This window comes from Aythya ferina (genome assembly GCF_964211825.1).
Source record: "Aythya ferina genome assembly, chromosome: 2".
Classification (NCBI taxonomy): Eukaryota; Metazoa; Chordata; class Aves; order Anseriformes; family Anatidae; genus Aythya; species Aythya ferina.
Window position 1 is genome coordinate 37259734 of NC_140297.1, and position 26952 is coordinate 37286685.

The 26952-nt window shown below is 38.5% G+C and overlaps 2 protein-coding genes across 9 annotated transcripts in view; one reads left to right on the plus strand and one right to left on the minus strand.

Annotated features, from left to right (window-relative positions):
- The first annotated feature begins 77 nt into the window (after window positions 1-77).
- Window positions 78-9117, plus strand: BTD (biotinidase). Of its 5 annotated transcripts, none has more exons than XM_084507560.1 (5): window positions 78-100; window positions 290-336; window positions 2898-3129; window positions 4657-4806; window positions 6761-9117. In XM_084507560.1, exons 3-5 carry the CDS (start codon window positions 2914-2916, stop codon window positions 7943-7945), a joined length of 1551 nt encoding a protein of 516 aa, XP_084363686.1. In that variant the 5' UTR covers window positions 78-100; window positions 290-336; window positions 2898-2913; the 3' UTR covers window positions 7946-9117. The 5 variants fall into 5 exon arrangements, with proteins under 5 accessions (XP_084363686.1, XP_084363687.1, XP_084363685.1 ...); XM_084507561.1 differs by having other exon boundaries at window positions 97-134; XM_084507559.1 differs by lacking the exon at window positions 78-100 and having other exon boundaries at window positions 235-336.
- A 6596-nt stretch (window positions 9118-15713) lies between these two features.
- ANKRD28 (ankyrin repeat domain 28) overlaps window positions 15714-26952 on the minus strand; it is a gene marked incomplete at its 3' end in the record, with an annotated part of 117426 nt that continues 106187 nt past the window's right edge. For all 4 annotated transcript variants that reach the window (XM_084507554.1, XM_084507553.1, XM_084507555.1 and 1 more), the window contains 8 exons: window positions 26926-26952; window positions 25446-25533; window positions 25266-25349; window positions 24610-24755; window positions 24345-24427; window positions 24125-24207; window positions 21707-21798; window positions 15714-17729 (listed from right to left, as the gene is read on the minus strand). The exon at window positions 26926-26952 is cut by the window's right edge and continues 193 nt beyond it. In XM_084507554.1, coding sequence (XP_084363680.1) covers window positions 17443-17729; window positions 21707-21798; window positions 24125-24207; window positions 24345-24427; window positions 24610-24755; window positions 25266-25349; window positions 25446-25533; window positions 26926-26952 — 890 coding nt within the window. The remainder of the gene's footprint in view (window positions 17730-21706; window positions 21799-24124; window positions 24208-24344; window positions 24428-24609; window positions 24756-25265; window positions 25350-25445; window positions 25534-26925) is intronic.

Genomic DNA, 26952 nt, shown 5'->3' on the forward strand with positions numbered 1-26952 from the left:
CGCGAGAAAGGGCTCCCATTGGTCAGAGCCGGCGCTCGGCCAGAGGGCGGGCAGCGGCGGCCGTTGGCCGCTAGGGGGCGGCCGTTAAACGGCCGGGGCGGTGCGTGAGGCGGCGGCGGGGGCCGTGAGGGGCCGTGAGGGGAGCGGGGAGCGGGGAGCGGGGAGCGGGGAGGAGGCGGCGGGGGCCCGGGGGGACACGGTGGGGGGCGGCGCTGCCCGCACAGTCGGCGGGCGGGAGGGGTGGGCGGAGGAGAAATAAAATGTAACTGGGGTTTGGTTGTGTCCGCAGGTTGTTTCCGCGCTGGTTGCGTGTCCTGCGAGTGGCAGCGGCGCCGCGTAAGTTGTGGGTAAAACGCCCTGTGGAGAAGGCGGAATCGCTCCTGCCCAGCAGCTGTGCTGCTGATGGAGCTTAACAGCCATCTGAGGGGGCCTGGAGCTTCTGCTTTGTACAGTCTGTTGGGTTCTGCGGAGTAGACTGGTGCTAAGAAGCAGCATTGCTTTTCTCTCCGTGTGCTGCATTTCACCGCTGGGAAACACCTTTGGCTTTGTGAGGTGGTCACACTGAAGCGTAGGTGCCAGGCAAGAGACCACAAAAATCACAGGAAAGGGACAGGACAAGAGGTTAGGTTATAAAGCCTTTCCATTTATGAAAATTTCTTTTAAAGCTGGGGCTTACATGTAGGTGAGCTGACAGCTCTGTAGACCCTAAACATGTTACCTTCTCTTCAGGGAAAGGATTTATTAGATTGCCCTCGCCATTAGGGGTAGGGAAAATAAAAGAGAGAGAGAGAGAACGTAGCTGAGACTTATTTGGAGCCTCACGGCCTAAGGAATGAGTAAACCCTGACGGTGTCCTACTTTTGGCTGAAAAGGTTACGGTCCCCAAGCCCAGCCCTGAAGCTCGTCACAGCTCTCCCTGTTAGAAGCACTGCATTAGCTACCACATTTCTGTTGTCGAAGCTGTCAAAAAAGGCATTAGGGAGCACTCACCAGCACTCAGCCATTGCGCGTGGAACTAGCGGTAATCTCAGCCAGGGGAAAGGACTCAGGGGAATTATTTCAGTTACTGAATTGTTTCGGTTGTCACAGGTTCAGATGGATGAGCTTGTGTAGTCAGATGTTCGCAGCTAAAACTCTCGTGCATCTAAAAGAGGAAGGGCAACGACAAAATGATGTATTTTACTGATAGGCTTGGAAAATTCTCACTTTTTAGCCACGGTTTATTTTCTGCCGGTCTGAAACATTTGAGATAGTGAGTCCCTTCCTCTTTTAGATGCCCTGTTCATTTTGTATGTTGCCATGTTTGGCTTATAAGACAAAAAGGCTGTTTTTCTGATGCATAGCAGTTTCATCCTGTGATCTCAAACTCTGCAAGTTTTCCATTGCTAGTAGCAAAGAATTCTAATTACATCCTTGTTGACAACTTTGTTAAGGAATGGCTGACGAGAACCCATTCCTGTCCTAAATAGGCGTTTTGGCTCTGAAGGGATGACAGAAATAGAAAAGGGTTTTGTCAGTGAAGTGCTCCAGTGTGTTTATTTTCAGTGGCTTCAGTGCGAGGCTTCCCACCTCTTCTCCCTTCTCTGTACCTCTGCTACTGCTTTATATCTTCATTTGCACCTTGATATTGAATTCTGATCAGATTTCATTTGCAAAGCTGACCACTGCACAGGACAAAGTTGGAGATTACACAGTCAATAACTGAACTTGAAGACTGGGGGCCATCAATACCTAGCATCAGCACATCTCTCCTTCACACTCTTTCATCTTCACTGACATTCAGCATTTATTTCTTAATGCTAGTAACACAGGGGTGACAGACGGAAATCTCACATTGTATATTTATTGCTCAAATTCTGGAGAGCATGGTGTTTCTGTCGTATTTCATAAGTATTGCACAGTCACTGACCATGTTCTCTGTAAGTATAGGGTGTTACCAACTTGGCAAGTCAAAAAAAGCTACGTAGGGAGCCCACATTAGAGAGGGTGTCCCAGCCTTCCAGATTCCAAATCATTTATTTCTGCTGCACAGCCTCAAAAGTAGGAGCATAAAGGGATTTCTCCACTGAGAAAATACAGTAAACATGTTCTGTTCCACTGCCTTTCAATGCTACTATTGAGGTCATGGGGATTGAACAAGTTAGGAAAGAAGTAAATCTAAGAAAAGCTCAGTAATGCAAGGTTTTTTGCATTTTGTTGGGATTTTTGCTTTGTTGTTATTCTCGTGAAAGCATTTGTTACCTATCTGCACTGCACAGGAGGAATGTGGATCTGAATTGCACTCAACATTTTTGTCAAAGTTGAAAAAAACCTCATTGCATGAAACAAATTAGTCTATTTATTACACGTGCAGAGTTGGAATCAAGTGAAAATTCAGAATCCATGAGGAGATGGAAAAATAGATAAATGCAAAAAATTTCAATTATTTTTTTTTTGCAATTACCTGTTAGTACTGATAAAATGTTGTGTTGCTACTTGTCTACTAAACATAGTGTCCAAATAATTTTAAGAATTGCTGCTTGCAAATTGCCATTATCACCAAATGGGGGAGAAACCGCATGTTTGTGATCTGCTTTTAACGTTGCCCAGAGATGTTTTGATATGTGGTATGATAATCTATAAATGGATGAGGAAGTTAACTGTAAAGGGAGATCAAGCAAAGAGATCAGTGCAACTCTGTACCTAGCAAAAATGCTTTTAAAGAGAACAGGCCATCAAAACACCAAGGTACTTAGACTGAAGTTTTAGAAACAATATACACATGTGCTTGGGAATTTAAAAGACCACACTCAGTTGAACCACTGCTCAGAGTCTCAGTTACAGGCCATGTTTAATCTGAAATTCCTGGCGTGAGTTGTTATTCGAGGCCCCCCACCCAGCTGTTTTCTCCCCTCCAGATTTACGGCCTACGACATGGCGGATCTGTGCTGGAAGCTGTCCGTCTGCTTTTTCTGCTCTCAAGTTGTCTCAGGAAGAGTTGAGGAGGCGCGTTACATCGCCGCTGTGTATGAACACGAGTCCATACTGAGCCCTGACCCCACCGCCCTCGTTGATCGCCGCTCAGCGCTGCAGCTCATGGGCAGAAACCTGGACATCTACGAGCAGCAAGTCGTGGCTGCTGCAAGGCAGGTATGCCACGGCTTAGGAGCGGTTGCGTGTGCCCTATGTATATATAGAGTAAGTGCTATTTGAGGATAATCTTGCACATTTGTGTTCCCAGGCAACTGCAGCCATATTTATATACATAAGTATGGTCTGCTTTTTTCAGACATTCTGACCTGCCAGCCGCTCAGGAAAAAGTCAGGCCAATTAGCAGCTTGCCTGACTTGAGGTATTCCAAGCCTGGAAAAACATGCCTATAGTTATTTAGTGTAGGGAAATTATTTTTCTATTTTGGTCTGAATACCTGCCTCCTTTCTGTTTTCTTCAATGGAATGTTTTTATTGAAAGATCGTTTTACGTCTCTGGCTTTGATTTTATTCCAGTGCTCTCAATGGAAATTCCTGAATGTTTCTAAACACCAAAGAAGTTTAATACTTTGGAAATGAATGTTCCACCATTAACAGTTTTGTGGAAGTAAAGTTTTCCATTCCTTTCTCCTACCGTTCATGGAACGGTCCTTTCTAAATATATTCAGAAGAGAAAGGCTTGTATTTCTGGCACTTGTTATGCACAGACTCCTTTCCCTTCCTCCCCAAGAAAACTCAAAGCTGCTTCTAGTCAGAGGAAGCAGGCCTTATTGTTCCTATGCAGAGAAGAAGTGATTTGCAGGTTACACAAAGCTGTTGTTTTGGAACAGAATTAACGTTTTATAAAATTTAAGAAGGTGGTGGGGTGTTGGTTTTTTTTTTTCTGTTTGTTTGTTTGTTTTTGAGAAGGTCAGGTTCCTGGGCCTCACAGTCCTGAAGGCATAATAGCTATTTTTATGCAGTACTGCATCCAAACTACCATAAATTATCCCAAAGCCATAGCACACACAACACATTTGAAGTGACTTTTCAAAAGACGTGGGGATTTGAGTGACTGATGCTAGGTCTGACGTAAGAGGAATCAACCATTTTTTATAAGAACAGATATCTGTAAGTTTTAGGTAGTGCCAACCTAGTCTTGTCATGCTGTTTCTGAAAACAATCCTGCCTGGATTGTTTGTTTTCAGGTAGGATTCCAGTAGGACAGGACTCAAGTGATGCTGCTCCTTTGACACAGTTATGGTACGTTTGATGCAGATACTGCACCTTTGATAGACTTCATCCACAACTGACATCGTTCTGAAAACGAAGTTAAGACAAATTTTAACATTATTAATCTTTAACCTGAATGATGTTGTTCTTGTGACTCATGTGAAGGGAGAATATTTCTGGTAAGAATTCAGAGAAGTCTGCTCTTACTAACACACCCTTAAAATAATGTCAAGTTATTTCTCGAGCTAAAGTTATGACTTAGGTTAAATATATATATATATATTTTTATATATACACAGTTACACCTACCATGCTGTTAGAGAAAAGATACCTTCAAACTACATTCAAATCAAACCAAACTTGGATTATCCTCAACTTTCTTTAGCTCTCCTTCACCAATATATTCCCTTTTTTTCATTTCATATTTAGGCTTGTTTTTCTATCCCTACAAAACATGCCTTTGTTTTACGTACAGGGGGCACAGATCATTGTTTTCCCTGAAGATGGAATCCATGGCTTCAACTTCACCAGAAGATCCATTTATCCTTACTTAGATTTTGTTCCACATTCACGTGCTGTGAAATGGAATCCATGCAGAGAGATGTATTTGTTCAATGACACGGAGGTAATTGTAGGAATGTTTTCTGCAGAGAAGCGGAGTAACTAAATGCTAGATTCATTCTCCAAGTGCATAACTACCTCTAGTTTTGCTTAGGGAAGTAAGCAAGAAGTGTAATAACTCACAGTATCAGATTCTGCTTTCATGGACTCTGTTGATGCTGGTTTAATTCTTAGCGGAGGAGGATTTTAGATACACAGAAGAAAGATTAGCTTGTTTATGAGCCTTCTGGGCTTCTAAGCTCCTGCTTCCCAGCCTACGGAATGGTAGTAAGATATATTGCTAGTGGTTTGGGATTTCATTTTGAACAACACTGTTTTAATAAAACAACATTACAGTATCATCACTTCTGATACATTCTTGTTACTCAGTCTTAATAGTCTGAGCTTTCCCTGGATGTAATGATTTGAGAACATTCTGACTCATTGATTTGCTGTAAAATTGCAAAAGTAACAGGGCTGGACCTGCTGAAATGCAATAGAAGTCACAACTTAACACAGAGGGAGTGTGATTACAGAGGAGGTAACCTGCAACTTACAAAAATAGTACTTCCATTTACTCTTCTGGACCTAATGTTAAAAATTATGCTAAACTTAGTAATACAAACTATTTATTTCTCTAATGTTACAGTAGTTAATACTATAATTGTTCATGTGCCTACTAAGCAGAATTCCTGTGCAAACAGGAATCACAGTTATAAATGGTGACCTACCTTGACTTATGAATCTTTATTACCAATAACCATGTGCAAGCAAGCAAGTTTAGTTTGCAAATTTAGTTTGATATTCAGATCCTATCTGGAGTTTGCAATAAAACCCAAAGACTTCCAGAACTGCACTTAGCCAGGGCAAGCTTGAAGACACAGAATGAAAAGATTTTTAAAAATAAATTTTAAATGGTGTTTTATGATGATATACCTTTATCTACTGTCTTTAAATATGCCAAACAGACAAAACAAGCAGGATGTTTAAATTCCCACCCATTTTGCTACTTGCATGTCAGCACTCTCGCTAATGCACAGCTTTTCATTTCAGCAGAACTACAGAAAGTGTTTTGAAGATGTGTTTTACATTAACACATAACTTTAAATTACAGTGATACCCCACCATAACCTAAAAAGCTATCCAAAACTATCTACGTAGTCTGATTTAAGGTGGCCAATATATCTGGGTGGCATGGTGCAGTGCAGAGAAATCCTAGGAGGCCTGTGCTCTGTGTTCTGCCTGAGCAATACATATGCCTTCTCAGCAGTGTTATTCACTTTGGGGGTCAGCCCTAGGAACATGATTCAAGTTCTACTGGTTTATTTGTGCTTGCTCAGATTTAGCTTCAGATGTATCTGCACCATGCTGCATCATACTGGGCGGTCCTACCCACACAGAAAATGAACAGCAGTTAACGTGCAGCTTTATCTGGGTTGGAAGAAACATCCCGGTGGTACTGCAGTCTAATTTTCAGTGATTCTTTTCTAAAACTAAGTTAAATCTGATTATCTCTCTGCTTCTGTAAATTGCAGGTAGTAATCGCTTTTTTCTTTTTTCTTTTTTTAATTTAGGGAAAAAACTCTAAAAGTAGTTGAAGTAACAAAAGATTGCAGCTGCAAATGATCATAATTAGAAGTTTATCTTTCTAAAGGTAAATGTAGATCTCTTATGGTGGTTTAAGGCCACTGGTGTACCAGCAAGCCCTTGGAGTATTATTATATATATATTTTTTTTACTTCTCAGGAAATAAAAGCCAGATTTTTTTTTCAAAGCCATTTTGAAATTAGTATCTGAAATAGTTTTTGGTCTAGAAAGTAATGGGTTCCAACAGCTTCCATCTTAACATTATCACTGTATGTAAATTTTACAGATAAGCTCAAATGTATGGATTTTGACTAGAAATTGAACAATTTGGACAGTATGAAATGTTATAGTTGCTGAAATAAAACTTATCCCCCCATATCCTGTTTCTCCAGGTTCTGCAGCGTCTGAGCTGCATGGCATTGAACAACAAAATATTCCTCGTGGCAAACCTAGGAACCAAGCAGCCCTGTGCGCACACTGATCCTCACTGCCCGCCTGATGGCAGATACCAGTTCAATACCAACGTGGCATTCGACGATGCCGGTATGCTGGTAGCCACCTACCGCAAGCACAATCTGTATTTCGAATATGCTTTTGATGCCCCTCCAGAGCCTGACTATACGCTCTTTGAGACCCCTTTTGCTGGCAAGTTTGGTATGTTCACGTGCTTTGACATACTCTTCTTTGAGCCTGCAGTGAAGCTAATCAGACAATACAACTTAAAACAAATTGTGTATCCCACTGCCTGGATGAACCAGCTCCCGCTCCTGTCTGCTGTAGAGTTTCAACAAGCTTTTGCAACAGCTTTCAACATCAACATTTTAGCAGCTAATATCCACCACCCTACCTTGGGCATGACAGGGAGCGGCATATACACTCCAGTCAAGTCGTTCATCTACCACAACATGGAAAGCTACGGTGGCAATCTCATAGTCGCAGAAATTCCTGTGATTACCGCTGATTACAAAACCAGTTTTGAGAGTAACGAAAGATTCGGAGAGAACTTACATCAATCATGCAAGACTTTTACAAGTACCTCAATGGATGATCAAGTTTGCTTTAATGAAGGGCAGGAGACCCCTGCTAGAGTATTAGAAAAAGGAATGGAACAGTTACCTCCCCAGTTCTATGCAGAAATGATGTATGACAACTTCACTTTTGTTCCTGTCTGGGGCGAAAAAGGAGAGCTCCAGGTTTGTTCCAACACCCTCTGTTGTTACTTAAATTATAAAAGAGCTGTTTTAACAGATGAATTATATGCTTTGGCAGTTTTTGATGGGCTCCATACGGTGCACGGCACATACTATGTCCAGGCCTGTGCCCTAGTAAAGTGTGGTGGTCTCAGCTTTAGCACTTGCGGGCAGGAGGTTACAGATGCCTCTGCCTTGATAGATTTCCAGCTATGGGGAAATATGAGTACTCCATATATCTTCCCTTTACTGCTGACATCTGGCATTACCTTGGACTTTGCGGATCACATGGGCTGGAAAAACCACCACTATTTCATGAGCAAAAATAGAACATCATCTGGCTTACTGACTGCTGCTCTGTACGGGAGGTGGTATGAAAAGGACTAGCATAGATATTTGTCTGAATCAGAAAGCTGCTTACATTTTCAGAGCATGTACCTTAACAAGAACTGTTGACTATCTGTACTTCCAAGATCTTCAGGTATGTTTGTTACACGACCGGCCAATTACATTCCCCATTTGAAACGATAACCAAAGCAATTAATCTAAGAGGCTATAAACCACGGTCTGTACCTTGGAAGCTCGTGTCATTCCAGAAGTAAACAAACTGCCTTGCAACTATGACGGCTTGTTATAATGTGTTGAGATGTTTTATACAGGGAAAAAAATCTCTCATTTGAACTGAATTTACCCCTTTAAATTTAATCTTTTGTTTTTCTTGGGTCCTGGCTAGGGTTATGGAAATAAATGGAACGGAAAACCACTACAAAAGGAAGAAAAATAGGGAATGGAGTTGACGACACAAATACCATGCATGACATGCAGGAAAATATAGCTTGTATATGGTGAAGTTCTGATTTCTGGTTAGGGCGCAAGGATTTTTTTTCTGAAATGATTACCATTGACCGGCCACTTGGTTGTCTGCAGCAACCTCTGTAACTTTTCCTATATAAAGAATAACTGAACAGTACTGCTTTAAACATCTATGGAACAGCTCGGCTGGGGAAGAGTATATCAACTGACTGTGAAACACCAGACTGCGTTAAGACATACTTTCCACCCTCCTCTGCAAAGAATTGTGTTTAGAGAGAACAGTTGTTGCTGTTCATTGCTCAGGTTATGTACTACTGTAGTACCGTAACTGTCCCTGTATAAAAGAGAGGTCATTTCAAGCCTGTTTTGACTTGAGACATCTTACGCATTGTTCATAAACTCATTCAATAAGCTGTGAAAAGCACATAATGAATTGTGGGACAGTAAGGTTTTTACATAAATTGTGTGCCAGATGGCAGGTTCCTGCTGCTAGATGAGTAAAACACACCCTTCTTTCCAGAGCAATAATGAGATTAGGTGCTATAAATACTGTACTGCAGTGACAAACTCTTCTACCGCAGTGAAGACGTTAGGAAGAGAATATTCAAAGGATGTTAATTTGGGTTTAAATTCAGAGAAAGTAATTTCTTCTCAAGAATTCCAACTTCTCGTGGTCTCATTGGCTGTTATAATCTGTGTAACAGCTGTTAAGTAAACAACAATAAACACGGTCATTCCTTTGGTGAGTCCTCGTGTTCCATGCACTGAATCTGCCGTTCTGGTTGCTGAGAGGAGTACAGCGTGAAGGGGAGAGCTGCGATTCTCAGGTGGGGTTGTCTGAGGCAGCTCCGAGATGTCTTCAAACTCAAACCACTTTGGCAACAAGTACATACACTGAAAGTTACTCAATCTCCTGCTTTGAACAAATTCATGTTGTGGTTTCAAAAAGCATAATATTCATGAAATTGCTAATTTCCTACCTCAAAGTATCTCAAGTATTTATGCAAAATGATTATATAAATATTTACAATCTTCTGTTCTATCGGACTTCCCTTCTCCAACCTACATTACTCTGAGCCAGGACCTGGTCACACTGCTTTGATACAGCAAGACAAGTCTGTTTATCCTGCAGCATTTGTTTGGCAGAAGTATGGGGAGGGGAGTTCCTGTATCTCATTAGAGATAAATTTGCTCATGTAAAAGTAGCTCCCTGCCACACAGACCACAAATCATTAATTGTTTTAAACCCATAGTGGTGCTCCTGCTGAAAGCTGCACAAATGTCAGAACACGCAGAATAGCACAGAAGAGCATTTGTGGTGTTTACCGAGTGATCGGGTTGTAGTACCACAGTGATCACATCCAAAGGAAAGAAAGGATGAATGACCGGAGAACTTCAGCCACCAGGACTGGCCTCTCCACCCCACTTTGTGGGTTGAAAACCACGCATTCTTTTGTGCTAACTACTCTTCCATATTTAGTTCCAAAGCAGTTGTTACAATAAACAAGTAAGCTGCATTACATATTTGCTATGCTTAAGGGGAAAAAAAAAAAAAAAAGGGCAATTATCTGAGAGATATTTGCAAAGCTTGTTCCACGGAGCTCTTCTAACTTTGAGTACATCACAGCTATTAGAAAACAGACATTCTGGCCTAACAGTTTGCATGGGGCACATTGCTCTGTTCTTTCCTTGAAGAGGACAGCTTAAGTTCTAGGGTGTGTTTTCATACCTTGTCTCCTTCACCCCCCAAAATGCAGCCTTTAAGTACTGTGGAAAAAGCTGACCAGACAGTACTACAAGAGAAATTACCATCAAGGAACCTTGACCTGCTGACCTTCAAGCAACAACAGATGCATCCACTCTAAAACCAGGTGGCTGAGCAGTAACCCACCACGCTCATAACAGCGCTGAGTGTGTCCTGAACGTCTGCACTGAGACAGCAATCCCAACGCAGCTCCATTCTTCAACAGCCCCGTGTTCTTAGGGTGTGAGGCTAAATGCCATTGACTGAGGTCGTGGGAAGCCTTTAGCAAGGTTGAAGCTCACGCAGGCAGACTCGTTACACACCGTAACCCAGACCTTCAGCATCTCTCCTCAATGGGCATAAAACAGCTTTCTTAAAGCTTCCTGAGCAGCTTCCGTCTCTGAGCACAACCAACCAACCCACCCAGAAAACAAGGATCTTCCGACATACAGGAAGCACAGCTTGAGTTGCCAACAGCTATAAATCACACTGCTGAGGTAAATGCAGTCAGGGTTTGGAAGAAATCCGTACCGAGACCAAAGGAACACCCTGTCTGAGAAGGACAGCAGGGGACCCTATCTCTAAATGGTCTTGATGCTGCCCATGGGGAAGGGGAAGACGACCAGAAAAGCCCCGTGCTGCTAGGGGCATCAGCATTCAGGTCGGAGGTGCTGGGGTTTCTTCATAAGGGAGCTGCTGCTTTGGGATTCACATCCCCAGTGAGTTACACAGGCGGCTGTGGGGACACTGAGCACAGCAAGAGAAATGGCCAGGAGACACACCAAAGGAATATTTGACAATCGGGACTTCAGAGATAAGTTATTGAGAGGCACATGAACAGGCTCAGAAACTGGTAAGGGACCAGGACAAGCTGTTGAGAACAAACACCTTTACAACACATGCGGGGCACAAGCAAATCTTCACAGATGAAATGGACAGACTAAAGTGAGAGCTTCAAGAGCCTCCTCCAGCCAACAAGGAACTGAGGACGCCGCCACCTTCATGAGGCACGGCACAGCCTTGCCCCGGCTGTGGCCTGTCCTGCAGCATCAGGGATTTAATTAACAGCCTGGCAGCTCGGAAATCCCAGAAGGAGGACCACAGGAAACTGACCACCTTCTTTGGCTGCTTCAGAGAGAGCAGCTAAACTGATCTTTTATTCAGTTTAGATGAATAATGAAGAACATTTTCAGAAGTTTTACAGAATCTAAACAATGGTTAATCAACACTACTGGCACACACAGTGGCTAGAAAGAAGAACTACCCTCTTCCTTCATTTATGCATATTAAAACAAAAAAACAAAACACCACTCCTGAAAACAAAAAGCCGTGTCTTAAATTTTCTGAACCAAATCAACTCCCGGAGACAATGAGAAGAAAACCTGAGCACCTGTCATTGAAAAGGCTTGGAAACGGGGGTTTGTTTTGTTCTGCTGTGAAACTGCATAGCAAAATTTCTGGTTGCTTCTATTGCAATTTTAATGCATAAGCGAATGTAAGGTGGTTTTAAATATTTAATGACACTAACAATGGTGAGACAGCTTGAAAGGCTCTTTAGGTTCCATATTATTCAACTATGTTTACAGTTACACGATGAAATACTGCAAGATTCCTTTCCCTACCTCAGCTGGAAAATTGCTAGATTTTAAGATGCCGCCTGGAACGTAGGAGCTCAGTATATCATGGTGCGCAGTGACACAAGGCGTTACAGAAGCACAGCCAATTTAGATACTGCTTCATTGGAAGACAAACATCAGTGCTAAGAGATTGGGATGCCAGGTTGCAAAGAATTGCAAAGAAGCTTCAAGTCCTGAAAGTAGCGACATTCATCTTCTTCCCCCATAAGGAGTGTTAGGTCAGAGATGAGTTGGAGAGACAGGGGGAAAAAACCCACCACCGCTTGAAAATTTTACTCATGGCTGAAACTTGTCTTCCCCAGGGAAAGGGAACCAATGCATTTTAGTGGGTTTTGGATGACTGAACAACTGACAGAAATGCTCTTTCCTAGGCTGAAATTTCATAAAGTTTTCTTTCAGTAGGTAGGTAAGGATACAGGGATCACACTAGCGGCCTGGGTGTAGGATTGTACATGTGTAATTGCATGATGACATTTTAAGAATAACCACTTTTGCCATTTCAAATAAATGCATGGTTCCTTGAATTTGAGTCTTCAGAATATTGAGATGTTATAGTGAGAAAAGGACTACAGAAAAATAAAGCTAAAGCTATGAGCTTGAACAAATAGAAATCAGGAGACCTATGTTACATCTCTTTCCATTTGACATCTCTGGTTTCGGTCTGTAAAGGAGACAGACCTGTGTTTCACAAATTCTTGTCCATTTTATATAGTCACAGCTACAGATTTATAAATAAAGGTTTTTAACCCTAATCTGAAAAAAAGTTTCTTCAAGTCCTATCAACTCTTCCACCGTATTAAAGGATTATGAGAAATTCATCCCAAACCATTGGGAGATTACCATAAGAGGCTATAATTACCAGTCAATCTCTGATTTAAGGATTTATATAAATTTGCTGGACCAACTTCAAGAAATTAAATACTTGCTTTTTTCCCCTAATATTAAAATATGTACTTTGCTGAGTTTAAATCTGGACTTAGGGAGGTGGTGTTAAAAGTTTTAACTACTTGTTAGGACACAATAAAGGCCCTTTTTCTCCAAGGTTATTATTCCAAATCCAGTCAGGATCAATTGGGGATTATTATTATCTCAAATCAATGCTTTTAAACCAAAAGCACTGTGGCCTTTCTGTTGGGAAGTGGCTGAGTACCATCAGCAGTCACAGAGCAGTGGTGGGAAGCGAGGAGAGCTGTCCCCCAGCTCCTCCTGCTGCAGCTGGGGAAGCCCAGGGACCTCCCTCGCTGCTGCTGTGTGCTCTCTGAGCAAAGAGCATGTCCTCCAGTTCTTCTGCAGAACTGCTGCTTCCCTGAACACTTAGCCTTTTTATTTAGGTTTCTGCTTTTAAGACGTGAACCTCGCTGACCCACAGACAGAATTAGGGAGTGTAAGTGCCACGGACATCTGGTGCTATTAAAAACGTTCTGTTTATCCATGTGATAGAACTTCTCAGAACTAAGACAACAAAGACAACAATCCTTTGGACAGTACTGTATGGTATTCACTTACAATCTTTTTATAGGCTTATCCGCTCACCCAGTTATTACATGATTAACAGAAAGCTCACCACAAACTTTTTTTTCTTTAAATAAAGAAGCTCAACTACCAGAACAATACTAGTATTATTTCAAACCAACTGATTCTAATGAACGCTCTTGCTCTCTGAAACTAGAATATAAATAGAGTAAGTTATTCAGATTATTGCAGTATTTGTTGCTTTCAAATAGGCAGAATCTCTAGGCAAGACAGGAAGGACAATTCCTCTCAAAACAGAACCATGGCGTCAAAGAATCCATAAACATTATCTCCTGCTCTGTTTTAGACATCTGACATACAGGTAAGAGCTTTGGGATCTTTAGCACCCATTATTCAGATGTTAACTGGAACAACTTAGAAGTTGTTCATTTTTAAATGATTACTTTTTTTTTTTTTTAAACCATTTTTAATTCTGTGGGTTGGTTGACAATTTAAGTCAGAATTTTAAGGTAAAAACTGTATGACCAGAAAAAAGAAGATCCAACTTTTAAAACATGCATATTTCTAAGCTCTGATTTTTCCAAATATATTTATATGATTGTTTTGGAGAGATTTGGTGCTGGAGAAGCAATAAGTAGTAGCAAGAAACATGAAGTAGGAGACAAGACTTTATACAATATTATAAGAAAAAATATTTTTTGATTACATGCCTGGAAGAAAAATCAATAAATAAATTTGACTGGATTCTTCTTTGTAACAGCATCAAGCATTTACATGACCACAGTACACTCTAAAAGTAACAGCACAGCCTGGTGGGTTCTGTGCTAACTTGGCATTTTCTCCTACAGAACATTTATCCTGAGAACTGAAAAGTCTATAAAGTTTCAAAGAAGTTAGAGAACACAAAAAGCTGATCCAAGCTTGTTGTTGTCATTCCTAAGTCCATTCATTTTTTTTTTTTTCCAGCATAAAAAGGGTTTCCTTTATTCTAATACTTTGCTTCAGCGGTCCAGCCAAGCCTCCCTGCCCTCTCTTGGTGAAAATCCAAGAGGTTGTTTGGATGAAGGTTGTAACAGTAATGATGCCCTATTAATCTGTAGAAGAACAACAACAAAAAAAGTAGGACTTATTTTGAAGGACGCGGGATCCAGCATCATTTCCTGGAAGTAAACAGGCCTCCATTCAGGTATGAACACAAACAGAAAAACAGCCATTCTGACTACAGACAGCACTATTTGTTTTTCAGCAACAAGGCACCTTCTGTTTGTTGACTTCTCATTAATGAAGTAGCCTGAAACAAGGGAAACATGTTCTTTAAACAAACTTTGTTCCATTTCTGGAATAAGACCGTATTCTAGTAATAGTCCCAATTATCACTTACAAGGCACAGTTACTCAGTTACTGTCCAACCTATACCAGCAGCATGGAACAACCAAAGGCAAACTGAAATCTACAGGTTCACCGGATGAATTCTAATGAGATACATGCAGCTCTGAATCCCTACATGGAGTTAGTGGTTTGTAACACAAGTCTTTAATCCTAGAAAGTTCACAGAACTTCTTTTTAACCTAAAAATAAGGTAATTTAATGTGGCGGAAAAAGTTTTTTTCCTCAAGATGTGAGGAGCAATGAATTACAGGAGGCTCAATTTCTGATTGACATACAGGTGTTTAGCAGCATTATTTTCTCCATTTGCCTGTATTCCATATTTGAACCTAACTTTCAAGTCAACACCTTCCAAGTTTTTCCCCCTCAGTCATCCAGGCACACAGCAGACACGAATAGTTCTGTTTCTGCTCCCTTGCTAATATTTCAAGTAAGGTAGGAGCATCCTTCCTATAAACTGTCCTATGGCAGCAGACAGCACACGCTGAGACAACAGGTCATCTTAAAGTCAAATAAAAGTCAAGCCCGGATAATAAAAGCCTATTAACATCATCACACAGTTTGTTTGGAACAACCAAAATTGGACAGCTTCATTAACAGAAATATTCGATAGTTACCTTTCAAATAACACGGATGCAACTTGGCATTCTGATTTTCCACAAGAATATGAGGAGAAATGGATCCATGCTGTTTCCACCTTGGTATTTAAATAGATGCAGTGAATCTCAAGGCAGGCTAACACGGATCTTCTGAGTATCTTGGCTGAGGCGTGTACATCACTCCCACGTAGCCCTGCACTTTGAGAGGTTCAGAGGGAAGAAAAGAGAAATCACGATCTCCCTGAAGTCATCTAATTCTGTTCAAAGACAAACATACTGGGTATATAAACAATGAACGCAGGCACAAACGGTGAAAAGTAATACTTAAAAGGAAGCCTAGTGGAAAAAATTAATTTAACATTTACGATTACTTTAAATTCAAATGGCTCACCTTCACTTCAGAATTACAAAGCCTTTGTAAAGTAGATTGTACAAACTCTAACAGTTTAACAAAAGAGACTCTGCCATTAATGCTTAATAGATACAAATAAATTATTCATTAGTAGAACTCACATTTGGGTTTTATTATACTCCGCAAAATATACAGGAATCTTGAAGTACTGAAAGAGTGCAGGTAAATACAGTATTCAAGCAGTCACTATTTCTATGTACATGCTCATTAATTCTTCAAAAAAACCCACAAAATTATCAAATAGATCAAAATATTGTTCCATGTTTCCACACTATGTTCAGAAAACCAGCTGATAATTTACAATATCATAAAGATTTCCAGTTTCACAATACAAAAAGGATAAAAAGGAAATTGGAATCAGTTTGTAGTAATTTATTTGTACTTTACCAGGACATGCAAGTGTTTCTTGCATGTACATAAGCAATTTCACTTGAAAAGTAACAGTTATAGTTAAAGCAGAGCCCAATAAAGTAAATATTCATATTTAACAGATGAAACTTTAGCTTACTTATGTCAGTTCTTCATTTTTCAGGCAATTAAAAAACCACAGTAGTCTGTTATAAATTAAAAGAAAAAAAATCTTCGGGCAAGTCTGAACTACATTACAGGGACCTGTTTCCGCCGTTCACTTTCTAAATGGAGCACAACAAAGATACACAGCTCTTCCCACAGACCAGACATTGTACTTTTTGCTAATAGGGAAATATACTTTTAAATTCACCTTCCCCTCCCCCTCCCTCGTAACTCCAGGACGTTAAAAACAAAAAAGTGATAGGGACATACAGTTGAATCTTACGTACAATTTTATGATAAAAGGAAGTGGACAAATTGTTGAAAAGAACTCTCAGTCACAACAGGGTTGTCAAGACATTTCATTTCAATTTTTTATGCAGTTTCATAGTTTCCAAGTTGCTCACGTATTTTAAATTAAAAAAATCTCAATCCAAAACCCAAAAGTTAAAAAATCTAAAACTGTGCAACAATTACTGCTTCCCTCCCACATCTCCCACCCCTTCCCTTGTTTATTACACTGTACATTTTTCACCCTGACTTCACCTTGTTAGCTGGTTTAATTTTAGTATTATAAAAGTACGACAAGTTCATTTTCATTTCATCTAAAAGAAAAAGAAAACAAAACTTAAAAATACATCTCCTTTCTTTCATGGTACATTTAATAGTGTCGGAAGGCTTTTAGATGATAAAAAAAATAAATCAATACTTAAAACCAAATCTAAGCTTCTTTCCCAGAAGTGATTAAGGTTAAAACAACTTCTCAAAGAACCTATTCCAGTTTTCACAAAAAAGGTATTTAATTAAAAAAAATCTTTAAGTTATTTGGTCCTTTGGCAATTTGCAGCACAAACAATGCCTACTGTACCAAACTCATTTATTGCCTTCAAAATGGTTTTAGTTTTATTGACAATATTTAAATCTAGCATCCTTTGTGTTGTACAATAATGTCGATCATTTACATCAAGTAGGGTGCCTAGTCTGCAGAAATTACTCCTGGCACCAAAAACTGAATGGTAGAATAGTTAAATAAAACAGTTTTGACATTCTTTATTTTATTTTTTTTTGCCATGGATTCCAAGTACTTATTCAAGAATTTATGCTTCTTCTGCAAAATATGCTCTTAAAAATCCTCCTAGAGTCTCACAGATTTTTTTTATATGCAACCACAATAAAAAACATCTTCTCAAAGGTCTGTCTTCTTTTTGTATTCAAATTCTGACAGCTTTTTTTTTTTTTTTTTTCAAAAGCCCAAGTCTGCTGACTTTCCAGCTTTAGGGTTCACTCTTCAGACCTACAAAATAAAGCGTTCAATAGGTCTCAGAATCAGAGTCATTGAGTTCGTCTTCTTCTGTATAGGGGTAGCCATCCTCCCTGCCAATATTGTTGAAAGTACAATAAGAGCTATGGTCACTCCTCATGACTGGCAAGGAATCAAAGGTGACAGTTTTTGAGGTGTTGGTGTAATGATTAATGGTATTGAATGTAAAGGAAGGCAATGTGCTGCTTGATGAAACAGGCATCATCGTGGACAGGATGAGAGCTAGGCAATCAGCAACGTCCTTATTGGGTGCACAGGCCAAAGCTGGTGTGTAACCTGGAAGCCGAGGAAAAATACAACCATCAGTTAAAACAAAATGACAATTTCTCCAAGATCATGTCATCTTTCAGCTCCGAAAATATTTTTATATTGCTTAACTCTGCACTGTTTAAAATAAAAAGAAAATTAAACGCGATATTAGTTTGTATTTTTTTTTAATATTTTAGTTACAAAAACATCCCAGAGGTTAGTGGGCTGTTTTATTTTTAAAGATTGCTTCTTGCTAAGATCTTGAATACTCTTGTACCTTTAGGGAAAAAAAAAATAAATCACTATCATACAGCATTCTAGCACAACATAAAACGGAGCTTGTGTGCTGAACGTGGCCTCAAGACCAGTGCTTTCCCTGCAAAAGTGCAGAGCTGCTCCTTCCCCTGGGATTTCAAAGTTTCCATGAAGGCGCCTACAGGAAAATCACATTTTTATTAATGTGGTCAGCACAAAGAAAGTTCTTGAGATAAACTGAATGAAGTCTTACACTTGGGAAAGAGAAGAAAGTCATCTGAGACATGAGTCATCTGGTAGGCATTTACAAGAAAAACTTCTTCCAGAAAACAGGAGAAGACCTCAAATACAAACTGGCATATGAGCAAAGGAAAACTTGGATCACAGAATGGTTTGGGTTGGAAGGGCCCTTAAAGATCATCTGGTTCCAACCCCCCGCCATGGCAGGGACACCTCCCACCAGGCCAGGCTGCCCAAAGCCCCATCCAGCCTGGCCTTGAACACCTCCAGGGATGGGGCATCCACAGCTTCTCTGGGCAACCTGCTCCAGTGCCTCATCACCCTCACAGTGATGAATTTCCGCTTTATATTTATTCTTAAACCTCCCCTCTTTTAGTTTAAAGCCATTACCCCTTGTCCTGTCACTACCCTCCCTGACAGGGAAGTGACAGGACAAGAGTCCCTCCCCAGCTTTTCTGTAGGCCCCCTTTAGGTGTTGGAAGGCTGGTAGAAGGTCTCCCCAGAGCTGGTTCTTTTCTTTCTTGAAAAGAACTAGTCACATTTTTCTCTTCTCTTTTCTACTTTTTTACTTTTAAAGCACTGATAGGCCAATGAGCATTGCAATGAAGAATCCAGAAAATGGCATAAACCTCTTATAAGTCCTAATAAGACTAATGCACACTAATAAGACACAAAGAGTGCCAGGAAATCTAGCTAGCCTGGTAAGTTAAATAGTGAAAAACAAAAACAAAAAACCAAAACCTTGAAAAGTTGACTAAATGACCAAAAATAAAACTTTGGCTGGTAACAAATGAAAGAAAAAGGTAATAATTTCTTTCAAGAGAGGTAAACTTGCATAAATAATGTAAAATTCAATATACTTTCTTCAGATGCAGTTGATGGCAAACTTTCGTCAAGACAATCTTGGAACCATGGGAAAAGAACTGAAATACTTCAGTGAGAACTGGTACAGAAATACGAATGAACCCTCAGCATGACTATGTCTGGGAAGCATAACGCACAGATCCCTTCAAAAGACGTTTAGATGTAGAGCTTAGGGATATGGTTTAGTGGAGGGCTGTTAGCGTTAGGTTGGAGGTTGGACTCGATGACCTTGAGGTCTCTTCCAACCTAGAAAATTCTGTGATTCTGTGATTCTGTGAGATAATTTGTTGTTTCAGTTGCAAGTAATCCTTTGAGAACCAGGAAGATGACATTTTTTCCAAAGACATTTGTTCTTAAACCTCTCACAAGTGTTCTCACCTCATTAAGAGATGCTCTGTAACAGAAGTGCTATGATTTAAAATATAGAGCTATTACAATGTGGAGAATTGGAGTAAAGCTAGTTTCCTTTTTAAAAGCTCTTTTTTTTTTTTTGTCAAGTAATTTTCTGTAGCTCAGATACAGCAGCAGAGGGCTATTAAGTAGTTTTACACAAATAGATAGATACGCTAGTAAAGATGGATAAATTTTGCTTGTAAACTGAAAAGAACAAAAAACAACAGGAACAAGCAAGCAGTAACAAAAACCATACCACATCTCAGTGCAGCCTTTATAGAAAGGGTCAATCTCAAAGATTGCCCACTCCATACCAAGCTAAGATCCTGCTAGCTACATATTCTATACATCAAGACACACTGCCATGGAAAATAACTGAAACTTACCTCCAATTTTATCTAGTTCTACCTGAAACGTTAAGCTTGTGCGGCAGATCACTACTTTCATCTGAGCTATGTTAGAGAATATTAGTACTGATGCACAACATCCCAGTGCCTATTTCTTAGCCTATTTTTTCAGTCTGTTCTGCTAAGCAGATAGCTTTCATCCTCCTGCCCTCAAAAAGGAAGGAATCATACTCTTTCCATCCTTTCTAATAATAATAATAATAATTAAAAAGCACCCTAAGTTTGCCTATTGTGTTTGTCTATTTGTTTGTCTAAGTTTGTCTATTTGTGCGTTATTAGTATCAAATAAATAATGAAACCATATTTTTTCTTTTTGCTTTAGAAACACTTTAACTCTAGCAGTAGATGTGAAAATCCAAGACAAGTAGACCTAAAGCACAGCCTGGCTACCACCATCTTTTCCATTTAATATGAAAGGTATACTATGGAAATCAAGAAAACTTTTGCAAAGGGTTTAGCAAACTGCTGATACACGAATACTTCTAAGAATTAAGAAATATGTACAATGACAGGTAAAATAGGTAAACTGATAAATCCCATAAATATTTCGCTTGTTCTCTCCCAGCTCAAAGTATTCATCACTCTGTCTACACTGAACTTTAAGCTGGCACATTCACCTGAGAGACGGAGAATTCATTAGCAATATACTCAAGGCTTCTTAAGATTTTATAAACAAAGGAATTGCCACTAGAAAGAAATGCTAGGAACCACAGAGGGGAACTAGGGTAGGTAGCACTCAGAGTTGTTTGAAGATTTAAAATATTAGCAGAATTAAAAGAAGTTTAACACGTTACAGTTGGATCCCCAAGCTGCCAGAGACTTCTATGCAAACAACTTATTTCTCTGTTATGTCAAAGGTCTGCTCTATCATTGAACTGACTGGCTACACATGAAAAGTCCACCAAAAAAAATAAATGTCTCCAATTAGCACACTTGTGATGAGAAGCAAAAACCAAAAACAGTGTTTTCCCATCTTTTCGCTTTAGGGCATTTAATTTAGCAGTTTCCCCTGTATACCCTATTTTAGGGGAGGAATGGTCTTCAAATCACTATAAGTAGTATAACTTGAGAAACACTGTAAAACGAAAATCACAGTAAACCTCAAGAAAGGAAAATCTTTTCAAAAAGGAAATCTAATCAGAACTGTTAATCAGACACATCCTTTCTGGGAGGAAAACAAACATGCAAAAAAAAATCAGCTACTGCTTTCGTTTTAAAGGCATATTGGAGCGTAGCATAAGAACAGGAGAATAATCTCTTAATAGCACAGTTTTGGAGGACCACAGATGTGAAAATATGCAAATAAGAAGTCAATAGATCCCCTTTTCTTTTGTCCTTATAAGCTACAGAATTTATTCTCTTTGATAAAGCAGTTACTTTTTCTTACTCCTATGTAACAAAAAACTTTAATGAGCCAGTAACTTGAGACCCAGTTACTGGGACCTGTAATTCATACTTGCTTTTAAAAACTAACACCAATACTAACACCTGACAAAATGGATGGCAATTCAATCCAGCTTAACAGCTGAAAGCTTTATTTCACTTTGAGTATTATGTTTTTCTGTTTCCAGTACACCGGAGCCAGTGTATTTATAGCATATACATTATCTGACCATAAATTTAAACCAAACCTTTCTATACCATGACCTGTATTGTTCTGAAAGCTTTCATTCTCCTTACACTTCTGCTGCTTTTCTAAAATGATCCATCACCAACACAACATTTTTTGTATGGGGGAACCTACTGCAAGTATTATATGACATTTCCAAGTGGTTGTTGCTTTTCAGTGAGCTGAATTTAAAACCACAGTTCCTTATGGGGAAACAAAGTTAAATTTATTCTTACCATTTTCATCTACAGCAAGTACGCTTGCTCCCTTTCCTAAAAGTTCTTGAACTACAACCGTTAGTCCGTTTCGAGCAGCAACATGCAGAGGCCTGAGGAGGGAAGCAAACTTGTATATAAAACTTAGAACAAGATAATAAATAACAAAGGTAGGTTGCATCTAGTTAAATGATTATTGAAGTATTTTTATGTCATTTACACATTGTCCAAATACAGCATATACAATAATCGGGATCAGAAAAAAAAGACTGCAAATCTCTTTTCTCACTGCAAATAAACTATAAAAAAAATAATTGTGCACTTCTCTTTTTATGGAAACACACTGTGGGGAAGTAGCTGCTAGAAATGACGTGCCTATTTATGCACTTTATCACATTAAAAAGTTAGAAAAAAATACACTTTGCTATTAATAAATCCCCCACTATTTTAACAGTGAGTGTCTCATCTGAGAGTTACTGTATGTCACTGGCAATAATCATTCAAATACAAACAGCAGCATGGTAGTCACATTTTATTGCATACAAATTCTTTTAAGGGATGCATTTAATCAATCTGCCTTTTAGAAACCGCTGTGTTCCATTGTGACTAGAGATGAAAAATTTATAATGCACAAAGCAAGAAGAAAAACAAATTACTTTTCAAAACCTCAGACTATTAACTATAACTCTGTTTTGTGGTGACTCCATCTATCGAGGAAAGCATTGCTTTACCTCAACTATTCTAATTACACCTTCCCCAAATGCAACAGTTTTTCAGAACTGATTCCCCCTGGCTTAAATAGATCCTGCCATCACTCAGCAGGAAACAGAATAATCAGCTTACTTCCACTCTGCTTTATATTGCTCTTCATTCGTTTTGAGGTTCTTAAAATTGTTTGAATTAACTGAAATCTATTTTGATTCGAAAACAAGTGCCTCACTTAGAGAATAGAAATGCAGAAGACACAAATAGGAGAAGCTGTATCTATGGTGCTTATGTTAAAGTATTAAAATTCAAGAACTACTGCACGCCACTGATACAATGAAAAATGTAAAAAATCATTTTCATATAGAGCCAGCAATTGCAATGCTCATCTTGCCACAAAGTAGGAAGGACACTGTTTATAATGAAAGCTGTTTAGACCATAGCCAGTTTAGGTACTGAAAAACATTTGCTAAACCAGTAACATTTTAAACAACTATTAAAATCTTGAAATTTACATAAACATTATATGGAGGTGTGAATATGTACCTATTTTTCCCCATAACATCTGTTGATCGGACTATATGAGCCAAGGCACGTGGGTGGAATTAGATGAGCCTGTGGTAGTATACTTTCCCACTTCTATTCCCATCTCAGTTTAGCTTTTCCTTCTCTCTAGATATTCCTGTTCAAGCCAGGAATGGGGCAATCAATCCCCTTCCTGCTTTCTGCATATTTCTCGCTGCCTGAGGTGCACCACAGTGAGAAGCAAGAGCACAAGAAGGAAAGTCTTATTATCTTAACTCCTTAGGTTCAAGCAGATCTCTGAATAGTTGGTGAAACTGTAGGGGTTTGAACATGACAGATTGCAGAGGGGATGCAAGGCCAGAAAAATACTCTAGTTACTAAAAAGTTCCAGAAGTTTTCTTTCCTAAATGGCCTATATGATTGTATTATGAAAGCAGTCTAACAATTCATGTGCATAACTCAGCTACATATCAGGTGTCAGATATTAACTATAATACAGATCCAGTCTTAAAAAAGGAAAAAAATGCAGACGAGTCATTTTAATAGCCTGTCCTGAAATACATTACACAGTATTACGTATACATTTTTAAGCTTTCTCTATAATTGGACTAAATGGGCTTAATTTTACTTGATCGTAAGTCTTCAGAAAGCATTTCTGTAGATTTCTGTAGTATAGATAATACTATATAAATAGTATTATTTATATATATATATTCTAAATAGAAAATAAAGTCTTCCATCTCAGTAAAACATCTGTTACTAACAGAAAGCATGCGGAAGAATAAAAGCATACTTCAGCTAGTTTTTTTTGTTTGTTTGTTTTAAAATAACTAGCTTTGTAGAGCAAATCTTAATATGACTCTAGTAAGTTTAACTCAAGGGAATTTTAATTAAAATTTAGATAATTTGTAAAACAGCAATATTGGAATACAGGTAATGTCACTGGATTGCAGTAAATCCACACAGGATTCCCTGAATCACAGTAACTTAAGATTTATTCACTGTTGTTTTTACTCAGCTAAAATTTGAACTTTAAGTTTGAATGAGACACCTTTTCAATTTGAGTTGGCTCAACTCTTTGTATTAAGCAATTCAACCAAAATTAAACCAATTTGGGGAAAAAAAAAATCCACTTTATGAGCAAGTTACTGGTTTTAACAGAAACACACCGAAAAGTAATCTGAAAAAACACTCACTGCTGATACATACGTTTGCAAGGCTGCGTTGGTGGCATTGATGAGGTTTCTATCTGTAATCTTCTCCAGTATTAACAAGGCACTAGTTTCATGACCCTTAATACAGAACAAACATTTGTCATATAACAAATACTCTTCAAAAATAGCTTTGAATGCCTTTTCGAAGTTATTATTTGCAAACAACGCTTGATAACACAAAGCTCAGCGTTGATGAAGTGAGACTATGCACGCACCTTGCTGCAAGCCAAATGGAGTGCTGTGTTCTTAGAACTGTCTTGCAAAGTGAGATCAGCCTTAGCACTGCTAACCAGCACCTCTGGGGGAAATAAAGATTTGTATCAACTAAAAGCACATTCTGCAAAGTTTTAAGAACTTATACTTGTGCAAAATGAAAGTGTTATTTTGACAAAATATAACCACAATAACATAACTATTAGGCAACTTTATCTGCAGTAAGACTAACAAATGTAGCAGAAATGCATACAAATTTCCCTTTACCAACTGTATTTGTCTGCCCATTTTCTGCAGCCATCATTAAAGGTGTTTTCCCCGAAGCATCTACAGCATTTACTTGAGCGTTGTGACTGAGCAGAAGCTGTAGACACTCAACATGATCTGTAAAAGCTGCTGCATGAAGAGGAGTCCTGCAATAAATCAAAAGACAACCGGGTTATGTTCAGCTTGGCTTTCTAATTCATACAAAGAGCCATACTGACTGTGATTGTGCAGGTACAAAAGATGGGGCAGTTGATCATTTAGTATCAGTATTGCTAGAGTTGTGACTGGTGCCTTTAGATAATAAACACCTTCGAGTTTCACACATGTCACTTTATTATCTATGTAGTTTAAAATAGTAAGTTTATACTACAGATATTATTTGATTCAGAAAAAGAAATACACGTTAAATACTACCCCCAAAGGAATGCAATTTTAAGCATTTCTGAACTTGTCTACACAACAAAAAGCCACTTTCAGTTTACTGAATCAGAACAGGATTTAAAAAATAAATAAATAAATAATAAAAAAAACTTCAAAGAATAAAAACAGGGGAAGGAATAATTAATCTAAGAGCAATTAAAAACAAAACAATGATAGAATTTAGCAGTCGATGCAACCATTATGTACATTTTTTCATTACACAGACGCATACTTACCTTCCTTTTGAATCTGTTGAATTTACAATACCAGCACCTAGTGTATCAATTAACATTTCTGCAGCACCTTCATTGTCATTTATCCTATAAAGAATTAAACATACTGTTATTTACAGAATGATAAATCTTTTGTTAAATACTGTGATGAAATCTGTAACGAATAATTTTGCTCTTCCTTACACAGCACAATGCAACGGACTGAAAGAATTTCCCTCCATTTTCTGGAAAACTTCCTGTTCCAGGAGGAGCTCTACACAACTGTCATGACCTAAAGAAAATGTAAAGTTAGGTATTATAAAAAAGGGAAAATATCTATTTATTTATAGTTATTTATTTATCTAAATTAGATTAAGCAATGTTTAATTTGAAAGCTTTAGACACATAGGCTATATATTTGAGAGGCCTACATTTAGAAACTAGGACATTTTTAGAATCCAGAAAACCAAAGTGATTATTAAACACCATGAACTCTGTGAAATTTAAAGGGATCTCACGCTGTCTGAAGAACATGCAGAACATTCAATTTAGTTCTTTACATCTTCATCTATCAAACTCTTATGTACATTCACCACTAAGTGTAAATGAAAGTGTCTCTACCATATGAGGTAGAGGCACTCTACCATTTTTTCCACTGTTTTGGTAAATCTGAAGAAAAACTAAGTCAACAGTCACAGCAACAGCTTAAAAATAACATGTTCAACCTATCATAGTAATATTCTCAAAATTCTACATAGGTAGATAAAAATTATAAACATTTGTTTGACCTTCGCTGCATATATGCAGTGAAGATTAGTTAACTAATCAGCATCATCTGAAGATTTGCATTTTCACAATTTCTGTAAATTTTCATTCTGTAAATCGAGAATATTTCAATTCTGTTTTATTCAGCCACTGTGGTCACTCTTGAAAATGGATCAAGCCATAAGACTTATATGTACACTTCATAATTCTATAATTGATGAATAACTTTCTTTCCAGGAAGATAAGAATAAAAGAACATCAGAACAGGTTACTTTGCAATATATATATATATATATATATATATATATATATACACAAAACAAAACCAAAAAGCACCTGAGTACTTCTTCTCACCATTTTGATTACAATTTAACTTTGCTTAGTTAAGTTAAAAAGATGCTTTCTGTATTAGGATTTCAGACCTATTTGTATATACAACTTCCTTCTGTCACTTGTCTTCATTAATTACAGTTAATATGACTAACTGCATGACTAACTGCAGAATACAATAAAATATATACAAATGTATTAGCCAACATTAGCCAACATTAAAGTTGTCCTTAAATGACCAGTGCCTCCATGAATAAGTTAGCCAAGTTAGTAGATTGCAAATCTTTATTAATGAAATGATTTCCCAGTCCTGTCATAGGTACACCACTGTACCCAACAGCATTGTTTTGTTCCGTAACTTTTCCCTCAAACTGTTGGCTTCTTTTATTAATTTTGTGAGAATTCTGACATTTAACTTCATATTCCATGTAAGATTTGCAGTGAAAACACTGTCAACACGTAATTCATTGAAGAGGAAGTTATAATTATGTGGTGATTATGCTGTTCTGGAACTAATATAAAAACAAAAATGACTAGTCAGTTCTCCTTGAGATGCTTCTAAAGCGAAGAAGATTGCTTTCATGTTTACCATTATAACAGGCCCAGTGCAGCGATG

Bases quoted from the DNA above. Each gene is read 5' to 3' on its own strand.
- BTD (XM_084507560.1), top strand. From the start codon at position 2,914: ATGGCGGATCTGTGCTGGAAGCTGTCCGTCTGCTTTTTCTGCTCTCAA. The intron at 3,130-4,656 runs GTATGCCACGGC...TTTTACGTACAG, and splicing joins TCGTGGCTGCTGCAAGGCAG to GGGGCACAGATCATTGTTTT. The intron at 4,807-6,760 runs GTAATTGTAGGA...CTGTTTCTCCAG, and splicing joins ATTTGTTCAATGACACGGAG to GTTCTGCAGCGTCTGAGCTG.